At 37.5% G+C, this 20,989-nt stretch overlaps 1 protein-coding gene across 5 annotated transcripts in view; it reads right to left on the minus strand.

Moving 5' to 3' along the window:
- Positions 1–20,989, minus strand: part of PIKFYVE (phosphoinositide kinase, FYVE-type zinc finger containing) — a 74,228-nt gene that overhangs the window by 28,621 nt on the left and 24,618 nt on the right. For 4 of the 5 annotated variants that reach the window (XM_028112197.2, XM_088021573.1, XM_028112196.2 and 1 more), the window contains exons 10-21: positions 20,102–20,213; positions 18,541–18,688; positions 17,838–18,005; positions 12,141–12,200; positions 10,303–10,432; positions 9,704–9,884; positions 8,991–9,065; positions 6,946–7,053; positions 4,865–5,005; positions 4,121–4,247; positions 2,683–3,842; positions 886–986 (exon numbers count right to left, since the gene is read on the minus strand). In XM_028112197.2, the coding sequence (XP_027967998.1) occupies positions 886–986; positions 2,683–3,842; positions 4,121–4,247; positions 4,865–5,005; positions 6,946–7,053; positions 8,991–9,065; positions 9,704–9,884; positions 10,303–10,432; positions 12,141–12,200; positions 17,838–18,005; positions 18,541–18,688; positions 20,102–20,213 (2,511 nt within the window). The remainder of the gene's footprint in view (positions 1–885; positions 987–2,682; positions 3,843–4,120; positions 4,248–4,864; positions 5,006–6,945; positions 7,054–8,990; positions 9,066–9,703; positions 9,885–10,302; positions 10,433–12,140; positions 12,201–17,837; positions 18,006–18,540; positions 18,689–20,101; positions 20,214–20,989) is intronic. The other variant, XM_028112199.2, reaches the window with a different exon arrangement.

A 20,989-nucleotide genomic window follows, 5' to 3' on the forward strand; every position in this document is an offset into this window, starting at 1 on the left:
GAATTCGACTATAGCACTGTTAAATTATTCAAGCCTTGACCTAAGGAGTCCATAAACTCCCACAGAAAACTTCTATGGGTTCCCCAGCCCCAAGTCAGTCTGCTAGAGCTACATGGACTCCAGAAGATCCCTGATCTCACTGGTAGAAATAAAGTGTTTCTGGAGTCCAAAGTTAAAATACAGAACACATTTTGTTATGGAAACAGTGCTCCAAAAACAAGCTTTTAAAAGTACATAGTACTCTTAAAACAAAAAATAAACTATATAATAAGCAGTCTTTTGTGTCTATTATATCATTCTAAACAAATAATTTATAACATTATAAAATGTTTTTCTATCATTCTACTTAGAATTAAGTTTTAGGATAAAACCCGTTAATAAGGCCAAAGATTCACTGCTTTTACGAAAATGATGCCTTATGGAAAAGCTGCCTAAATTGTACATTATCATCTAAATGCTTAAAACTAGCTTTTATGGGGGCACCTGTCTGGCGCAGTCGGTGGAGCATGCAACTCCTGATCTCCAGGGTCGTAAGTTCGAGCCCCATGTTGGGTGCTAAGATTACTTAAAAATAAAAAAAACCTTCAAAAAAAAGCAAACCAGCTTTTATGTATCAACTTTCTCACTTTTATAAGTACAAATTTCTCTTCCATCCCTCACATCCTTTTCACTCTTACTCACTCTTACCTTCACATCATTTACTTCTTACCCATGAACAAATACGAATTCCATATTTAGTTCACAAGTTTAGAAGTTCTACCAATTCGTGTAGACCAGCAGCATGCCATTTACCTAAACACAGACCCTAATGGCTATATATTTTTTTTAAGTTGCTGGGATTCTGTTGTGAAGTACAGTGCAGCAGTGCAAGAGGAAGCATCCTACCAAGGGCTGACGCAGGCACTGGGGGCATTGCTGGACTGGGCCGAAGAGCTGCTGAAGAGCACGCACAGTCTCTGGTGGTTCACAGGGTTCAGACAGTCCACCTAAAGGAGAAGAGGATGAGCACCCAAAAGCCGAACCACACTCTAACCCCAATGCGTGCTTGCAATAGCCAGCACATCCCCCTTGATTTGTGAGGCCTCCCATCATCACCGTAAGGTTCCAGAGAAGACTGAAAACTGCCAGAAACTAACATAAGGAACAGGAGCCATTCATTTTTGAGACAAAACAATCCAAAAGGTTAAGTTAACTTAAAAATACAAACAGATGTCTAAATAGCTTGTCTTCCTAGATACTCTTTATTACTTATAAAACTGCATTAAATTATTTTGGAAGTAAATAGTTAACGACCTCGAGCCATACGAAACAGTCTGAACTGACGGCTGGATATAACACTGATCTGAGAAATCTAAATTCTCAGGTATTTATTTACTTGTACTTTATACCTGTTCTTGATCATTACGAAGGCAACATTTGCTCTCTTGAAAAACAGTACAGAGGTACATGAAGAAGTTCAAGAAATACATAAAGCCTCTCCTCCTTTGATGTTATCCCACCTCCCAAAGCGAGAACTTTGACCCTGTGGTTAAAAACCATGCATTCTTTTTGCAAGTTCACACACATTTATACACAAAAACACCCACATAAGAATACACAGGTGATTTTATTTTTATAAAGATGAGAGGATGCCTCATACAACACTACTTGCTTTTTAACACCTGGTAATATATCATGGGCTCTATCTGGATTATTCAATGAGATCAAACTCATCCTTTTTACTGCAAACAACTAGAAACAAGGCTTCAGCAAATATCCTTGTGCATATATTCCTACAAAATGTAAGCATTCCTATATAAAATGCTTATTTTGCCAGAATAGGTTATAAAAGATTGGAATCCTGGACCATAGGTAATATACGTGTACATGGAAACTTTCAGGATCTCCCTATCACTTTCTATAAATTTACATAAGTGTATATAAACACAAATTTACATAATATTTATTATAGGTGTTTTTCCACACCACATTAACCATGGCTCTTATCACTTTCCTTTTTTGCCAATCTCACAAACACTAGTGTACCACACAGAAAATGGTGTCACACAAATAAAGAGCTACTATTTAGCACTTCCCCAACTCCTGGTGATACTAGGCAACTTTTTATTTGTTCTATTAAACAATTTCATATCCTCATTTAGATGGATTTTTTCATTAGTTTTATTACTAACACTATTACTAATGTGTCCATGAGCAAATCTTCCTTAATTTCCCCTCAATTTCTGCTTAAAAAGAGTAAGGGCATGATCACCGTTAAATAACATGAAGTGTTTTATGCTAAATAAATATGTCTGATATTTTCTAAAAACACATCCATTTTCTTCAGGAACCTTCCCTCTCACTCCCTCTCACAAAGGACCAAGGACGCATCACACCACACCCAAGTCAGCCTGCCACAATTTTACTTAGCTCCACCCTTCCCCCTACCGCAAAGCTCTTCCTATACTTGACTGTGAGCTCAGCGTGAAAAGTTCAAAACCCAGTTTCATTACCTGATACTCCTACTTCATACTTAAAGCAATACATAAGCCAACAGACTCAAGGCAAAAAAAAAAAAAAAAAGTACAGGAAGAAATATTTACTAAATCTGCAATCTGTCATAGTTGTGTGGTTTTTTTTTTTTTAAACATGCACAGCCCAGTTTTTCAACACGTTCTAAACGTGTACCCAAAGTGGCCTCACCTTTGTTGACCACAGCGTGTCATTCAGAATCAACCCTTTCTCTTCATCACCCTCAATTTTGCTTCCTGATCTGCCGCTTGCCATACCAGGTGCTTCCTTTGAATAAGCAAAAGGGTCTGCATTTTTCTGCTGAATTCTTCCTCCTCTGGCCCGATAATCAGCCAGCATTCTACCCAAGCTCTGGCTATCCCCAAGATGCTCAGCAATTCTAGTGCTCACTAGCTCGTGCGAGGGCAAGACTTGAATAGACTTGGCCTGAATGCTTCCATTCATGCCCTGAAGGCCGGAGAGATCCCTAAGCAGCTGCTTCTTCCGTCTGCTCTCCATTTCTTTGAACTCTTTATTGAGGAGAGGAGACCAATAAACCTGCTCTGCGAAATAATCTCGGGTAGGGCATCTCATCCCCTTTTCAGTCAGAAGGAAGGGCTCCCGGAATGTGATTACTGGGGAGATACAGAGGATCACATCTTTCAATTCCTGCTTAAAGGCCAAAGAATAAGTCTTCCGTTTATCTTCTGAAGAGGTAACCTCCTCAGTAACATACAATCCAGTGTCGTCTTGTAAAGGGTCTCTAAAGGCTCTCATCTGGCTTTTGGGATCCTGTAGCTCATCCATGTGCTGCATGGGCTCTGGCTGCTCAATGCCCATGGCAGCCTGTGGGTCGTCCACGTGCAGCGGCAACAATGACTCTGGGACCGATGGGAAGAGAGCACAGGGGACAGCCGCCGCGCAAGCTGTCGTGGCATACTCTTGATGCTTCAAAGAGGCAACATCCTGTGTAGCGCTTTTATTTTCCTGGTCACCCTTCTCAAACACAGTCCTTGATTCTAGCAAACTGCCATCATCGGAGGGCAGAAGCTCTGGAGGGAAGTCAGGCTCCCGGGGGAGGGCACTTCCGCTGAATGGCTCCTGGGCAGTCCCTTCATCCTCCCGTCCCTCAATCAGAGAATGGAAGGAAGGATTCTGGGTTAACGTAGGAGGCATAGCAAATTCATCCATGAGGAAGGAGATTTCTAGTTGAGAATGATAAGCTACACAGATCATAAAGATTAGGATTTCCTTAACTCGAGCCAGCTCATAAGCAGAGCCTCCTCTAAGCTTGATTGTGCAGCCCAGGTGCTGTGGACAGCCTTCAAAAAACATCAATGTTTTGGTTTGCTCTACAAATAAACATAAAGAAAGTTTAAGAAGACTTAGGTGGCAATCCGTAAGACCAAACAGAATTAATTAATTATCTTAACCTCTACAGGAGAAAAACCGTTAAGACCACAGTTGCCAATCCTCATCTAACCACTGCTCACAGATACTAGTATTACAACCAGATATTATTAACAGATATTAAATATTAGTAGGACAAAGTAAACATTGTAGTACTAATGAGTTTTCTCATTTCCTCTTGTCCTCAATCTCAGGTGAATCTATGCTAAAGATCACTCACCACTAGGTAACTGAAACATCTGCATATAAAATTTGTGACAGGTGCCCAGGTGGGGTTTTGTAAGCAGCTGGTCCATCGACATTACTAAATCACCTTGGGTCATCCGACTGATGCGTTCTAAAACTTGCTAGAACACAGAAAAACATTATATTACAAAATTAAGAGGAGAACAAAATTCTCAGTAAATTTTTTCTGGAAAATAAAAATTTAGAAATAAACCTCACAATTTCCTTAATTTTAATTGTGTAACAGTTTTTTTTATTTTAGACTAGACTACAATATGTGCCCACGAAAACACCAGACTCATATTAATAACATTACCAAAAGGTATTTAAGCATCATGCATTGGCACAGGATACTGGGGGGGGGGGAAGTAGGGGAAAATTTCCTAGAATTGGCCACTATTCTGAAGACGGTAACTTTTCAAGAGAGAACATTTTCTACTTGTACAATTCCCTGAACAAAAAGAAAGCTCAACAAGGACTACTTATTAACTAATGTCTGTTACACCTTTGGTCTTATAAACAACTATAATGAGCACTATATAATTAATTACACTTTCTTCCAGCCTGAGGTTCTCCAGTCTAAATAATGAAATGGCTGTCGTGCCTACTGTCCTACTTTCAATATATGGAACAGCAAATAGATAATCAAAGATCCCTGAATATCAATCATGAATACATATAAATTTAAAAACTGAAATTTTAAAAAATGATATAAAAATAGAAAAATAAGAACACTCACTGATTTTACATTAATGACCAAAGTAATGCCATGTTCTAGTAACATGTCTTGGGCAATCCGAGATACTGTTTTTTCAACTAGAACCAACGTGGGTCGAACGTCAACTATTCGCTGAACATAATTCTTCAAGAATTCCCTTTCCTGAGGGAAAAAACGTCAAAACTATTATACCTGGTACAATTCAAGATCTAGAGATATTAAAATATCAGGACAGTTTGAATATTAATATAAATCTAAGCCTAAATTCTTTTCATCCACAAATAAGTCCATAAGCAAGTTACTTCAAACACAACCAAGAGTATTATTCATAATCCTGAACTGCTGGTTACGCTAAAAAGAGTTTTGGAGAAACTCTATTTTCTGACTCACTAATCTTACTTCGAAGGATTTTCAGTTCTTAATAACTTCGACTATGAAAGCCAAGAATCCAATTAGCTCTCAGAAGTTAAAAAAAAAAAAAAGAATAAAAAAAATCTAACCTCAGAACTCCCCAATGAAAGCAATTTCTAATTTTTTAATTATAGATTCCCCCATTACGTTCTGAAATTAACAGAGTAGCTCTTCTTTGGGTATTTGAGTAAATAACTCTCTAAAGATGCTATTTCAATTCTTCCTCATTTCAATCTCCCAGATCATATTCTACCCAGAACAGCTAGAGTTAAAGATCTAAAACTTAACACTTAATACAATTGCTTGACGAAGGCTTATTTTCAAAGCAAATGAGTATTGTTAAGTAACAACCAGAACTAAAACAATACAAATCACTGTCTCATAAAATTCCTGGGCTCCACACAGGAGACACCTGAATGTATGAGCATGTCTGTCACTTCTGGTCCATAAGCCCAAAGTGTGTTCTGAGCAAGCTGTATTTATGGTGAGGGCCACAAGATGGATGAGCCTATTTATGCAATGACCCTGCCATGATGGAGTATATTTCTACCTTTCTCTGTTTTACTGACAGAAATTGGACATTTTCAAAATCTCCCATTATTAACAAAACGGATTTTTTTTCCCTTGAAATGTGTTAACTTCCTACTCTACTTACTACCTAGTAATTTAACAGCATTTATTTTTTTTAAGATTTTATTTATTTATTCGTAAGAGACAGAGAGAGAGAGAGAGAGAGGCAGAGGGAGAAGCAGGCTCCCCGATGAGTGGGAAGCCCAATGCGGGACTCGATCCCAGGACCCTGGGATCATGACCTGAGCCGAAGGCAGACGCCCAACCATCTGAAACACCCAGGCGCCCTTTAAACAGCATTTTAAATGATATTATTTGTGCAGCTTCAAAAGTATACCTAGAAGAAGTTGATTTTTTTTAAATTTCTGGGCTTTGGCACAAGAATGGCAAATACACTTCCTCTCAGTCCCAACTATAATCAACTGCCATAATTGTACATGAAGCACCTGTTCCAAAGGAGGTCTGGGCCGGGCCCAGCAAGGAAAGAAGATCGGGGAGTAGGCCATGAGCACGGAGCAGAGCAGTGTCAGCTTTGTGAAGACTCTGAAGCCAAAGGCTCCTTATCTCCTTGCCCTTTGCTTTTCCTCCTCCTTCTGATCCAGGCAAACTTTGTTTATCGTGCTTTGCTCTCCTGTGCTTCGCAGATACTGCATCTCTTACAAATTGAAGGTTTGTGGCGCCCCTGTGTCAAACAGGTCTACTGGCACCATTTTTCCAACGGCATTTGCTCACTTCGTATCTGTGTCACATTTTGGTAATTCTCATGGTTTTTTACACTTTTCCATTATTATTATATTTGTTAGGGTAATCTGTAATCAGTGATTATGAACAACCCCCTGAAAGCTTAGATGACGGCTAGCACTTTTTAGCAATAAAGTGTTTCTAAATTAAAGTATATATTTATTTTACATACAATGCTATCTGCATACTTATTAGACTACAGTAGAGTGTAAACATAACTTTTATATGCACCAGGAAACCAAACAAGTCATTTGATATGCTTTATTGCAACACTGGCTTTATTGCAGTGGTCTGGAACCAAACCTGCAATCTCTCTGAGTTTGCAAGCACTACAGTACACAAAGATCCTCCAGATCATTGTTTCAGCAAGAAGTCCTTACCTGAAGCACAATAGGATCAATGCAAGTAAATTTAGTTTCTTCTCTGTAGAGATACTCAATGGAACACTTCAACAGAAGAATTTTGGGATTTTTAATACAAGAATTCATCTACAAAACATGAAATGTGTTAAAAGCTTTTAAAGTTTGCACCTTACAGATCTTCTCTAATCGTATCTTCAAAGTCATACTGTTTATAATTCCTCCTAAATAGACTATCTCCTTATATTTGTATCGAAATACTCTCATTTAGTTCTTTTGTGGTATTCTCTTACATATTTCTTCAAAACAAACTGCTCAGAGCAATGCAGACTTCCTCAAAAACTGGCTTTGTTTCACTAATTCTATTTTAACCTAATCCTCTACACTCATAAAAGTTTTTATCCTGTCTTTAAAGAGAGGGGCTTAAAGACAGGATACCTCACGAACTCGTAGAGATCAGTAACTTCAAAAGCATAATTTAAACTTTCTAAAATCCAAAGAGAAAGGAGGGAGAAAAGAATTAAAACACCTCCTGAATAGATTCCAAGCAGTGATACATTGGCAAGCCAAACTGGGTAACAAGAAGGCAAAAGGGAAAACCTTAAAGTGTATCCAGAAGTGCGGACTCAAACAATATACCCTAACGATGCAACTAAAGCCACAGGCCCAGCAGCCCAGGCCCCCTGCAGTGGGGGTTTCAGAATGACTGTGCTTATACACTCCCAAGTTGCAAAGGGCCTTAAAATAATGAACACGTCAGTTGGGGAACTACATTTAGGGATATTTTTTTTTCAGCAACTACAAATTAAAAGATAAATATGGTCAGTGGAGCAAGACAGTCATTCATGCATATGTTTCTACCACTCCCACATACAATTTTCAACTCTGGAGATAAGCTCAACATACTTTCCTCTTAATTCTATAGAGATCATTTAATTTGGCTTAAATTACTACCTTGATGGGTAATGTGCCAGTTTTAATAAGATACTATGTAGATATAATGACATTGGATCAAATCCAAACATAGTTTTATCTATGGTCACCCACAATTTTTGGGAGGCTTCATGCCTTAGAGAAAAATGAATTAATCTCTGCTTAGAAAAGAGTGAAAATAGGACTGTAGTTCACCCACCAGGTTGCTCAGACTAGAAATCTACCTGAGCTCCCACTGTAACCAAACTGGTATCTCCAGAGGCAGGGGTCAGGGTATCTCTATTTGTAGTTGAGTTCCCAGAGTGATCTGGAAGCACAGCAAGTTTGAGAGCACTGCTAGACTGATGGTTTTTCAAAACATGAGGACCAACCAATGACACTGAAAACACGTGCAGTACCTACTTTAAAAGCAGCCCCACACTCCCACTCCCTTATAATGAATGAGAATTTCTAGGGGTTGGGCTTAGGAATCTACGTATTTAACAAGGTCCACAGGGAACCCTGATGTACCAAGCACTTTGAGAATCAGTGGCCTTCAGGATAGAGTTCAAGACCCTTAGTGGGATACAAAGCCCCTTGCCTGCTTCCTCCAGCCTCATCTCCTTTCTCATCTTGCACCTTAGGATCTCAGAGATTCCTTAATACACCAGGTTATTTCACCCCATTCCTTTGTACTAGTGCTGGAAAGAGGCCTGAAGGCAAAAATAGAAGGTGAGAAGGATAACAGAACACCAGTGATAGTTCTGCAGCTCAGCCCTAGAAGAGAGAACAAAGTTTTAAAAGTTTTAAAATGCTAGGCCTCTGGAAGGACTCCAGTCTATTAGAGAAACCTTGTCTCCCAAAGATGTGGCAGGTCAAGAAGAAATGATACCAGTACCTTATCATTCTGTTGGTCTGGAACCTGACCCACCCTCTCCCTTCTTCTCTTGCCTCATGAATTCCTATCATCCAAAACCTAATCATCATCAGCTCTGAAGACCTTACCCGAACCTCCAAAATTTCACCTCTATAGCAGACACCGCTAACTGCTCCTTGATATCCATTCTCCTTCTCTCCTACGATTAGGGTACCCCAACTTGTTGGCTTGGTACACAGTCACAATTTGAACTTCACTGTTGAGGAGATCATATTACCTTTTTATGTGCAATATTTTTGGTACAAACAAATCCATTGACAACCACAGAATCGAACTTCTTTCCACCTGGAATCTAATGAAACAAGAAAACAAAACTCAATGATATATTATTAGAATCCAGTCAGATAGATGCTATTATTTATTTCCATTTTTAATTTTAACTATTATGTAATCAAATCAGAACAGAAAGTCCCAGGATATAATTCTTTCTTTCAACCAATAATTAATGAGATCTAGCATGACTATTTTCCCACCTCCCACTCTCTACGTTCTTACCTGGTACTCTAAAATACCCATATGACTGACCAAATTGGCAATTAAAACCATTACTAAATCAAACGTCATAGGCAAAAAATACATATAGGCGTCCACTATCTAAAAAAGGCAATTACCCACTGCTTTTACTTAGAACAGTGACAGTAATCTGTGGGAAGAGGTATCCTCATAGATGATGTATCAAGAAAAAGGAAGCAAAAGGAAGAAACCACATTTGTTTGGTTTCCCACTCGATGCCCAAGTCACCCCCTTCCAATCACCTCTCATTTCCTATGGGTGGCTTCTTTGACGTGTAAGTGTACTGCTAACAAACAACAGACAGAAAAACCTCCCACTCCTTACTTAGAACCCCTTTTAGATTACCGTTAAGAGACAAATTACTACCAGGCCCACCCTATCAGTTCCGAGCATTAGAAAAGCATTAGCAGAGCTCACTTTTTTAATATGGACAAACTGACGGATATCCATGTCATCGTCCCGATTCTTGACATCCGGTCGGACTGTCTGAACAACCTGGCAGACCAGTGATACGATGATGTCCCTCCAAGATGGTGACAATGACTCATTATGGAGCAACTGTTGGAGTAGTGCCATCATGTGGTTATGATTAGCTGAACTACAAAAATGTTACAAGAAAGAAGTTTGCATAGTTAATACTGCCAGAGATAATAATTTTGAAGATGCAATAAGCAGTCTACAAAGAAATAGCATATGAATTATGGCTCAAAGACAAGATCTTCTTGAGCCAATCGTATTTCATCTGTACCTTAATGATTTTGCACATGAATGAAATCTGTATCTTCAATTAAGATAACCCCTTTAATTCAACTAAATTTTACATAGAAATTACAACTGGGACAGACAATCACAATTTAGGACTCTCATTTTATAAGAAATTTCATCAGAACAGGCTTTATTTCCTAAGTAATCTTAGTATTTTTAATTTTATTAGGAAGAAGAACTATGCATATGATCATCAAATCATTGAAAATTATAAAAATGGAAAATTAACATCAAAAAGCTCACTGCCTTACAGCAACCTCTCCATGGCTTGTTTCTCTCCATTCTCCTCCCTCAGCAGCTCCAGGTTGTTATGATGCCAGCCCAAAGGTGTGAAAGGCAGCTCTTTGGATTTCTCCTCAACTCGACGATTAAATAAGGATTCTAAGTGTAAAATAAGAAATTGTACTTCACTGTTATGTTTTATGCCATGTACTTAACAGATTTATAAAGTGCAAATTTATCTTTTTAAGTTTTTAAACTCAGACAATTCAAATTGCTGGTGTAAAAAAGGCAAGGACATGTGTAAATACACAAAAAAATTAAGTGTGAGTTCGATCAATATTCACAACAACCAAAATGACTAGGACTCTCAAGCCAATAATTATAAAATACAGCTTCTGAAAAACAGTCCTTTTATTACATTCGAAAAGAAGGGGGCTGCCTTTCCCTGTAAAACCACGAACTAAAAACTGCATTCAACAGAACTCTGAATGCTGGTAGAATGACATGTGACAGTGTGGGTACTGAACTTTAAAGAGGAAAGTTCAGCCCTGATACATCTCAACCAGTACAGGACAATGCAGACAGTCTATTCAGACAATTCTTTGTAGTGTTTCTTTCTCAAAATTAGAACAAAGGCCTTTTTTTAAGCAAAACTTTTATAAATCAGACCCAAAAATGAACTATAAAAAAATATTAAAACATGATAACAACTTATGTAAATTTTTGTAAAATCTTTAAGTTTTTAAAAAGAATGAAAATGCATCTAGACAAAAAACACACTGTATTAAAAGCTTTGCAGAAAGGAGGGGCGCCTGTGTGGCTCAGTCGGTTAAGTGTCTGCCTTCGGCTCAGGTCATGATCCCAGGGTCCTGGGATGAGTCCCACATAGGGCTCCCTATTCAGCAGGGAGTCTGCTTCTCTGTCCTTCTCCCTCTGTGTGTGCTCTCTCCCTCTCTCTCTAGTTCTCACTCTCTCTCAAATAAATAAATAAAATCTTAAAAAAAAAGCTTTGCAAAAAGGATGCTCACTATATAATTACTGAAAAATGTGACTGAATAAATGGAAAGAGGTGGCAAATGCTTACAAAAATTCTCTAATCCTTCCCCCTCTTAAAGCAAACCAAACAAACAAAACTTTCAACCGAACAGTCTAGCACTACAAAGTAAAGCATGTGTTCATGATATGAGGTACAAAAAACTGTACACTTTAATTATGTAAACAGCTAGCCTATATAAACTCCTAGTTGAACCAGATGTTCAGAGATGAATTGAGAAACACTGCTAAGTTATGAGAACTTATCTGAGGTCTGAGCTGTGGAGTGTTATGAACTAATTAAGTATCTTTACTCCACAGTAAGCTAAGTAGGGAAGTTGTAAGAGAAGGCTGTCTTCTTCTATACTGCCTTCTGTCCCCAAGAAATTAATCAGCAAAGTTAGTTCTTTATCTCTATTTCCCCATTTCTCTTTCCAATTCCACAGGGCAGGCAGCATCCTCAAATGGATGAGATCTCTCTGGGAGCTTTTTGACAAGTTTGAGAATCCTTGATGATATGTGTATCGATACTTAATATTATATTCATGATTTGGGAAGCATAAACTATGACTTTCAAAGAATAAAATTCAAATTCAATTTAAAAGCTTTTAAACAACTGCTTTTCAGACCAGGTATCTTCTCTCAAACCAAGTCCAAGTTTATATTCTTCATTACCGACATTCTCAGAGTTACTATACATATAAAAACTGTGATCCTATAGTACTAAACTAATCAAATTTATTTTTAGTACCTACTCTGTGCCAATCAATGTGCTAGGCCCTAAGTACACTCTTACAAATAAGACCATCCCATGTACAGCTTTTGATAAAATTACCTTTGATGAAGGCATCACTTATTGAGAGTTGTTGTCCTCCATTGTCAGAAATCAAATACTCTGCATACCAGGAAGAGAGCAGAGGAGGAAGAAAAGGAGAGACTTATGACTGAAACATGCCAGCGTAATTATACAGAGACCACACCTACACACAAAGTATTACTCATACTAAACCCAACACTGCCCAGCCAATTGAAGAAAGCTTTAGGCTAAAATGCATCTTTATACTTATTCCACACACTTCAAACCAAACTTAATAATTAAGACTTGAATAATAAAACTCAACAGAACCTTGAAGCAGTAACATCAGATGATCTTTAACAGATTGTTTTTCCCTTATCAAAGCTGAACGAGTTTATAAAAATTGAGATCTTTAGTAATTTAGGTACGACAAGGCTAAAAAGTTACGCTATTCTTCTCATGTATAACTGTAGGATTTCACAAATAATCACTCTGTCTATATACAGAATAGTTTATAGACAGAGAAGCTCCCTGAAAAAATATATAAGGTGTTTCTTTTTTTTTTTTTTTCAAATTTCAGACTATATGCTATAAAGCAAATTAATACAGAAGGGACATTGGCAGGGAATAAAGATTTAACTCATCAGGATTTTTATGAGCTTTCAAATTAGGGTTTCAGTTTTTCAAAATTCTAACTAAACACTGCCAAATAGTTGCCATAACTGAATACACACTGTGTTCTTTTAAAACTTTTAGAATGTTACTTTTCTCACAAGTGAAACTTATTCTTTACTTCCCCATGAACTTTTCTTTGCATCCCTGACCAAGCATAGCTCAAGTGAGGTTCTTTCTACTATGCAAACGATACAATGTATTTTAAGCCTTTTAAAATAAAGGTTCTCCACAAAATTCTTTCCAGGTAGATTTCACTTATAACAAATGAGCTTCAGAAGATGCTATGTTTATAAGCTAAAATGTGCATCCTTTCAACAAGAAAGTAGAGAAAAAGTTTTACATTGGAAATTCAAAGTGTACCATGCCAAATACAATAAATCAAGTATGTGGACAAATAAAAACAGGTGTTATACTTTATTTCTACACCTCCCACACAGAAATGAATAATGCCCATCTGTTTGTTCAACTAACATATTGGCTTTACGAGCTTTACTTTTCACACTAAAGATTAAGTATATATGTGTATATACATATATATATGATGATGATTTTCAAAACATACAGAAAATCCTGTATCCCCTTCACCTAGATTTAACAATCGTTAACGTTCCGTATCTGATTTCTCTCTACATATATGTATGCATTTTTCCCCAACCATTTGAAGTTACACACATCATGACACTTGACCACTAAGCCTTCAGCATACATTTCATAAAAATAAGGGCACTCTTCTCTATAGCCACAATACCATTTGCATACTTAAGAAAATTGACAATGTCTTCAAAAAAAAAAAAAGGAAATTGACAATGTCTTAATATGATGAAATTAGTGCATATTCTTCAAATTTATCTGTCCCCAAAATGCTTTAATAAATTTTTTGCCTCAAACCTGGATCCAATAAGGTTCATACGCTACAGTTCCTTCATTCTACTGTAGTCCAAAGCAAACCCCCTACCTTTTTACTTTGTCATGATATTGAATTTTGAAAGAACCCAGGCCAAATGTCCTGTGGAATGTCCTACTTTCTGGATTCGATTAGATTGTTTCCGTATGGTGCTGTTTAACTTGCTCCTACAGGTTTTCCTGTAAATGGGAAGTTAGATCTAGAAGCTTATGGAAGCTATGATTTTCCCCTCTCTAGGTTCTACTCACTAATTTGTCAAGAATGGTTCAGATCCTGCTTGCAAAACATAACAAAATGCATTTTAATTGTACAACTCTCCAAGTTTTACCAATAGTGAAAAACTAATCAAGCAAGAAGACTGCAATGTTCCAGTTTTACAAGTTTATGAAAATGAGGGGTTTGCTTACATAAGGTAAAAAATACCAGATTTTTTTTAAGTACAGATATGTAAATCATTTTTAGAAATCCAAATTTCCTCAGCCTTGGAAGAGAAAAGATGATTCCTAAGAAAATATTTTATAAATAATACCTTTAACTTCAATGGAAAGATAAAAACCACCAATTCCCACTTACATTCTAAAAGGAAGGAAAACAGGAGGCAGAGGAGTGTATTACTCTTCCGCCTCACTACCAGTTCACTCTGACAATCTTTACTTTCTGGTAATCAGTGTTAGTCTTAACTACAATGCAGAAAAAATACATTATTGTACTTCAACTTCACAAGAAAAACAGAAAATGAACAATTCTTGTTAGAATGCTAAAAACTAACAGGAGAGAACTGTGAAAGCCAGAAACATTTATCAAGGGAATTAAAAAGGCCTTAAATTTTAGACTCTCTAGGTTGCATATGACCTATGCCCTACAGCATAACCTGTGAGCATCCCTTTCCTGTTGCTATCAGGTTCCTCTTTCAGTATTTGGCACAACCATTACACAAAGTACAAATCCACATGTTGGATTTAGTGACATAGTGGACATAGTGACATCACTAAGTTCTCACATTTGCCAAACACACCAATAATTTTTTTATGTGTGTGTGTTTTTTTTTACAGAGAGACTCACAGAGACCCGAGAACCTGTGCTTTTAAAAGGTAAATATAAATACTGCTCATAACTCCTCTTTAACATATTTCAAGTGTGAAACTGTCCTCTTTGTCTGCAAGGTTACTGAGACCATTAAATGTCTCATTAACATAAAAGCCAACAGTATCTACCACAGTCTCCTGAGCTAACAATCTCATACCACCATAAAAGAAGGAATGGGATTGTTATGAAAAGATTGATTTTAGTTAACCAACACCAGTGCCCAGTCACCACCAAGCCCTTTTCTAAATACCACAGTACATCCTCTTAATTTTTTTCTACAATTTTGCCAACTTCCAATGCCAAATCAAGAACCTATTTTTTACAAAATTTTAATGCCTCTGTCACTACAATCATCTGAACCATAATACTCCAAAGATAACAAACTCTGGCCCCATGATCACAGCTCTAAATTCTTTCAATAATCTGGTCTATATCTCGCCTGAACCTGGCAAAAGACTTATTTAAAGTAATCAGGCATTCTCTCACCTCTCTTCATAATCTTGTACTTTACTTTCCTTTTAACCATATATATTCTTTCCTGATAAAATTACCTTTTAACCATATATATTCTTTCCTGATAAAATTACCTTGAAGGGGAGAAGCTTCAATTAATATTATATCACCTTCCCCAGAATACTGCCCTAATTTTCTTTCATTGTTCCACACTTTAAAAAATCTTTTCTGAGATGTCCTTGGCATTCACTCCATCCATCAGTGCAAGCTGGACTTCTGCTATCCTGTCTTTTTTTTTTTAAGTGCTGGCCCCCCTTTCAGATTTATCCTCATATGAGAGTATCTCTCACAACTTCTGTAGACAATCTTTTTAAAGGGTTGAGGACAGAGAGGTTGCAGACGAGTCATGGTGATTTTTTCAACTGCGGATGCTTCCCCTTTAAATTTCCTTAGGGATACAATTTGAGGTTGTACTGTACAAATGTCAGTATTGAAGCTTCCTGTTCCATTCCTCTCTCAACATTAGGAAGTCAGGCATCCTAAAGCAAATTGCCCAACTGTGCTCCACAGTTCATCTTTTGCTATTCTGAATACTATGACAACAGGTCACCTTCTTCATGGTTTTCGTTAATTTTCTAGCCTTCCAAGACATGAAATCCTCATGTCAAAAATGTATTTCATGCTCTACTTTCAGCAAAATGAAACTGCACTGCCAACACATATGTCCGAAGGACAGATATCCTGCATCACAACAGATGCCACCTCTGACCCACATCTATGATTTCTGTTACAAAAGCATCACCCACTATGCTCCAGGAGACCAGACTATAGTTCATCTCGCCCAAGTGTCATGTCTACTCCAATGTCCTTTCATACTCACCCAAATGTTCTCCACCATGCTTAAAATTTGTTTTGAGGATTCCCATAAAGATATGTATCTTACTCATGTTCAATGCTAGTCAAGTCTCCTCTTTCACGGCATTCTCTCTAAATTTCTATTTTTTAATAAGATGTACCTTTTTATTACTACAACTCTTTGTTGTTGTTGTTTCAATTTTTTATTTAAATTCCAATTAATTAACATATAGTATATTAATTTCAGGAGAATTTAGTGATTATCCATCATTTACATATAACACCCAGTGCTCATCACAAATGCCCTAATACCCATCCCCCACTTAGCACATCCTCTGCCCACCTCCCCTCCGGCACCCCTCAGATTGTTCTCTATCATTAAGTCTGTTTTACAGTTTGCCTCTCTTTTTCCCCCCATTACTGTAACTCTTAAAAGCCTTTTTACCACATCTTGAGGGTAATGGTTAATATTGACAACCATTAGAAATTTGTTATAGAAATGGGAGTTTGTTTCCAATTATTTTAGAACAGATGTTTAGGTTCAAAGCTTCTCTTTTCTGATGGTATTTTTAGATTCAAAATAGGAAGTAGCAAGGAATTAGACAAGGATTTCCAATCTAAGGAAACAATTCAACTTTAGAGAGCTAAATGTTAAAAATCCAAACTCCAGGTGAAATCATAGAATAAATGGTTGTTCATCTTTATAATGATTTTTTAGTTACTACAACATAATGAAATCTCACAATTACTTATTTACTTATGTATTTTTTATCTTTTTCATTTTACATAATGCCTCTTTAGGGCTAAAATTCAATTTGGCTTTTAGTTATAGCCAACAGAGTAAACCTCGACATCCATTTCATTTTTTATATAATGCTATATTGGACTTTAGCAATAATTTATCTTATTTTTCCTTTTATACCAATGTCTTCTCAATATGGCCATTATTATTTCTGAGTCAGTAGAATAAACCCTCAAATAAGACAACTAAAATTATCAAAATCACTGTGTATTACTCAGAGAAGAAACCTTTTTTATAAATATGGCACATACATTACAAGCATTTTTTTTTTTGAGCTGGACACAAGAATGATATTTTATTTATTAACAACAGAAAATATAACTACTGCGTGGCCTGGGAATACACATGACTCTGATCAACACGACCCTTCCCTGCAGGCAAATATCTGTGAGAAGTTTCATCACGGTTAGAAACCATGGAAAAAATACAACAGTATCAGGAAAGAAATGTGTATCTTCGGTCTGTTCTTTCCATAGCAAACATTTAAAATCATAGTAGAAAGATGTTTTGGATTGTGTGTTTTCCCCCTACTATAGTTCAAGCACCTGAAAAGGTTTAGTGAAATACTACGTTACTGGTTAATAGCATAAGCAAGTAGGCTTTAAAATGTTAAATAAAGAAAGAGAAATGAATAGAGCAGAACATCCATGTTATAAATGCAAAGAAATGCCACCTTGGAAGTTGCACATTATGCTAAGGGAAGAGCAGTAGTAGGTCCTTTTAAAGACTATCAGCTTTAAATTGGGAGTGGTGGTACTGAGGGAGAAAACGAGAAATAAAAGGAACCAATCAAAAAAAGTGTGGGGAGGCAGTGTGGGGAAATGAGAAAGGGGGGAACAAGACCCACACCGAATCCCCTCCGCCACGAGGACAGAGGAAGCCAGGAGGACAGGCCGGCGTGAGATCGTGTAGCCCAGCTCTCCAGCCTGTGCCCGGATTCCAGATGGTGACTCCCTCCTACCTTTTTGGTCAGCAGGGTGAGGGGGCACATGTGGGTACTTGGAGGGCTTCTTGATATGGAAGTTCACGTTGTCCAGCTCCACGTTCAGGCTGATGGAAGCGGCTGAGTCACTGTCCACTGTGGACTGGAAGCTGCTGACTGATGTGCGCTTGCTAGGACTGGCAGAATCTTTTAGTGTCGGGGAGGGGAAAGAAATATAGGGAGAGGAGGGGAGTAAAAATGGGTTTCATCAGGGTATTGGAGGAAAGGAGAAAAATGTTCTTTTAATAGACAAGCCCAATGTGCAATACCAAAATGGATACAGTATTTTCATGTACTTCTGTGGAGACTTAATAAAATTGGAACACATTAAATATAAGATGAATTTTTAAGATGGAGAAATATATCGGAGGTTCTGCAGAGAGAAAGTCTGATATCATAGTGAAGAGGTGAGAAAGTTGTCTGCTGCGATATTATTAGCTCAGAGTTATTTTTAAGCTGCTGCAAACTAGAGACTATGGCAAAATCTGAAAACGCCAGTAGCCTAACAAGTTGGTTTCTTAAGAAAATACTGTATCTAGAACAAGGATTGCTATCAGATGTTTAGTTGGTGCCATAAAACTTAAAGTAGGATTGTTTCAACTAAACAAACAAGACACTCATTTTATCATACACACACAGTAATGAGTCATAAAAATTAAAATGTTAGAAAGTTTAAACTCACTAGTCAAATTATCGTCACCTTCTTCAGCTATCTGTTCCGTGTCACTGTCATCAAACTTTATGTCTTTAAACCAGGACGGCTCAGAGTGTCCTTCCACAGAGTTCACTGAGTCACTGTCTGGAGAAGGGGTCTCGGAAAATTCTGTACTCTGGAAAGATCAAGACAAGATCCAAGTAATTCACTTTCAGTGGCAATGTTCAATGGCAACACTACAAATAAACTCTAGCCCAATACTTCTACAAAGCTAACACTGAATAAATTTACATAAAAATAAACAAATTAATAGACACTAAGTTGTAAACCAGCATTAATGCTGATAATTCCACTCTGATAATTCTAATTGTCATTAATCAGTAGGTTCAGACAGCTTAATATGAGAAAACATAATATACATATTTTACAGTGTTTCATTTCATCCCTTTTAGTCCTGAGAGTAAACCTGGCTTAGAATTTATTCTAACCCTGTGCCAACGCTAGGACACATTCTGGAAAACAACTGTTAAATTTTAACAAATAACACCACACCAGTCTTTTTGGTCATTTGTCTTTTCTAACCTTTGAGTTTCCAATTTTAGTTCACAAAGGTATTCCTAATTTTATATATATATATAGATATAAAAATAAAATTAACATAGACCAAAAGTGAAAGCTTATCTTTTTAAAAAGTTCTATCTTAGGGGCGCCTGGGTGGCTCAGTCGTTAAGCGTCTGCCTTCAGTTCAGGTCATGGTCCCAGGGTCCTGGGATCGAGCCCCACATTGGGCTCCCTGCTCAGCACGAAGCCTGCTTCTCCCTCTCCCACTCCCCCTGCTTGTGTTCCCTCTCTCGCTGTGTCTCTGTCAAATAAATAATCAAAATCTTTAAAAAAAGTTCTATTTTAAATAATTTCTATTCCCTAATTAAAATAAAGATATATATAAATAATTGTTTTACCACTGCTATACAATTTAATACTGCTAATGTGTCAAAATCTACTGCATTGGGGATACTAAATTTTTTCAATTTTTATTATATATTTATATACTCTCTTAGTCCTGAAAACACAGACATAGTGAAACTGAAAACCATTAAAAGTAAATGACAAGCAACTATATATAATACCATGAGGCCCAGCTCAAGAAAAGCCAAACCATGGGGCACCTGGGTGGCTCAGTCGTTAAACGTCTGCCTTCGGCTCAGGTCATGGTCCCAGGGTCCTGGGATCGAGCCCTGCATCGGGCTCCCCGCTCTGCGGAAACCCTGCTTCTTCCTCTCCCACTCCCCCTGCTTGCGTTCCCTCTCTCACTGTGCCTCTCTCTGTCAAATAAATAAATGAAATCTTAAAAAAAAAAAAAAAAGAAAGAAAGAAAAAAAAGCCAAGCCAACTGGAAAGTGTCCAATTCCAATAGGTTTTTCATCACCCCTCCCTACCAAGTAAAAATATTTTTAACTTTCAGACAACAGGGAAAACATGTCAGGAAAAGGTATCTCTGGCTAATTCAACAACTTTTTATTCCCACTGATGAAGAAAGACTTCACAACATGCCAGCCATACTCTCGTCAGCGGTGACATGCAAAACTACCTGCAGTGGTCTGTACAGTGCATATTCGTCCCTGAAAAGCTGGTCGTGATGACTGACACAATCCAGCCAACGTCCATCGACCATTGCTTGTCCAATGGCTATAGCTTGGGCCCTGAATTAAGACCAAGAAAAATAAAAACTTTTAAAAGTCAGAGTAATTTCACAGGTACAAGATGAAATGCAAACTGAATTTTCTTCTGTTCTAATCAGCTGGAATTACAAATGGTCCGGCGATAGGTGGGGGGTAAAACAAGTGAGACTTGAAGCTAAATTAAAAGATTTTCCCAAATACCAGAGTAAAGGAGAACCTGCGGGTAAGGCAGTCCTACTAAAACCTAATTTTACTTACAACAAACATGTATCAAGTGCTCAGTGCATGCATACCCCTGTCCTCACTAGAGTAAAACAAAATGGTGAGACTAACATGGTTCCTGCCCTCAAGGAGCTTACAGTCTTGATAAAAAGACAATACCAAATATTACAGATATATATATACATGTACATATGAAATAGATACTTAATATACATACAATAATATATAGACAGTTAAGGTGTGCCCTGGTGGCTCAATTGGTTAAGCGTCTGCCTTCAGCTCAGGTCATGATCCCAGGGTCCTGGGATCAAGCCCCTCATTGGGCTCCCTGCTCAGCAGAGAGTCTACCTCTCCCTTTCTCTCTCCCTCTGCCTCTCCCCCTGCTCGTGCTCACGATTTCTCACATAAACAAAACTTTAAAAAATAATAATATATGTACACTTTATATATACATATACACATGAAATAGATACTTAACACACTGCACTTTCATGGTATTTCACAATTTATAAAGCACTTTAGCCCATATTATTTCATTTCATTGTTACGGCTTCTTCACAGCACCATATATTCTC

Source organism: Eumetopias jubatus, unplaced genomic scaffold (genome assembly GCF_037043125.1).
Source record: "Eumetopias jubatus isolate StellerSeaLion01/CBP00866 unplaced genomic scaffold, mEumJub1_p1.0 scaffold_3, whole genome shotgun sequence".
NCBI lineage: Eukaryota > Metazoa > Chordata > Mammalia > Carnivora > Otariidae > Eumetopias > Eumetopias jubatus.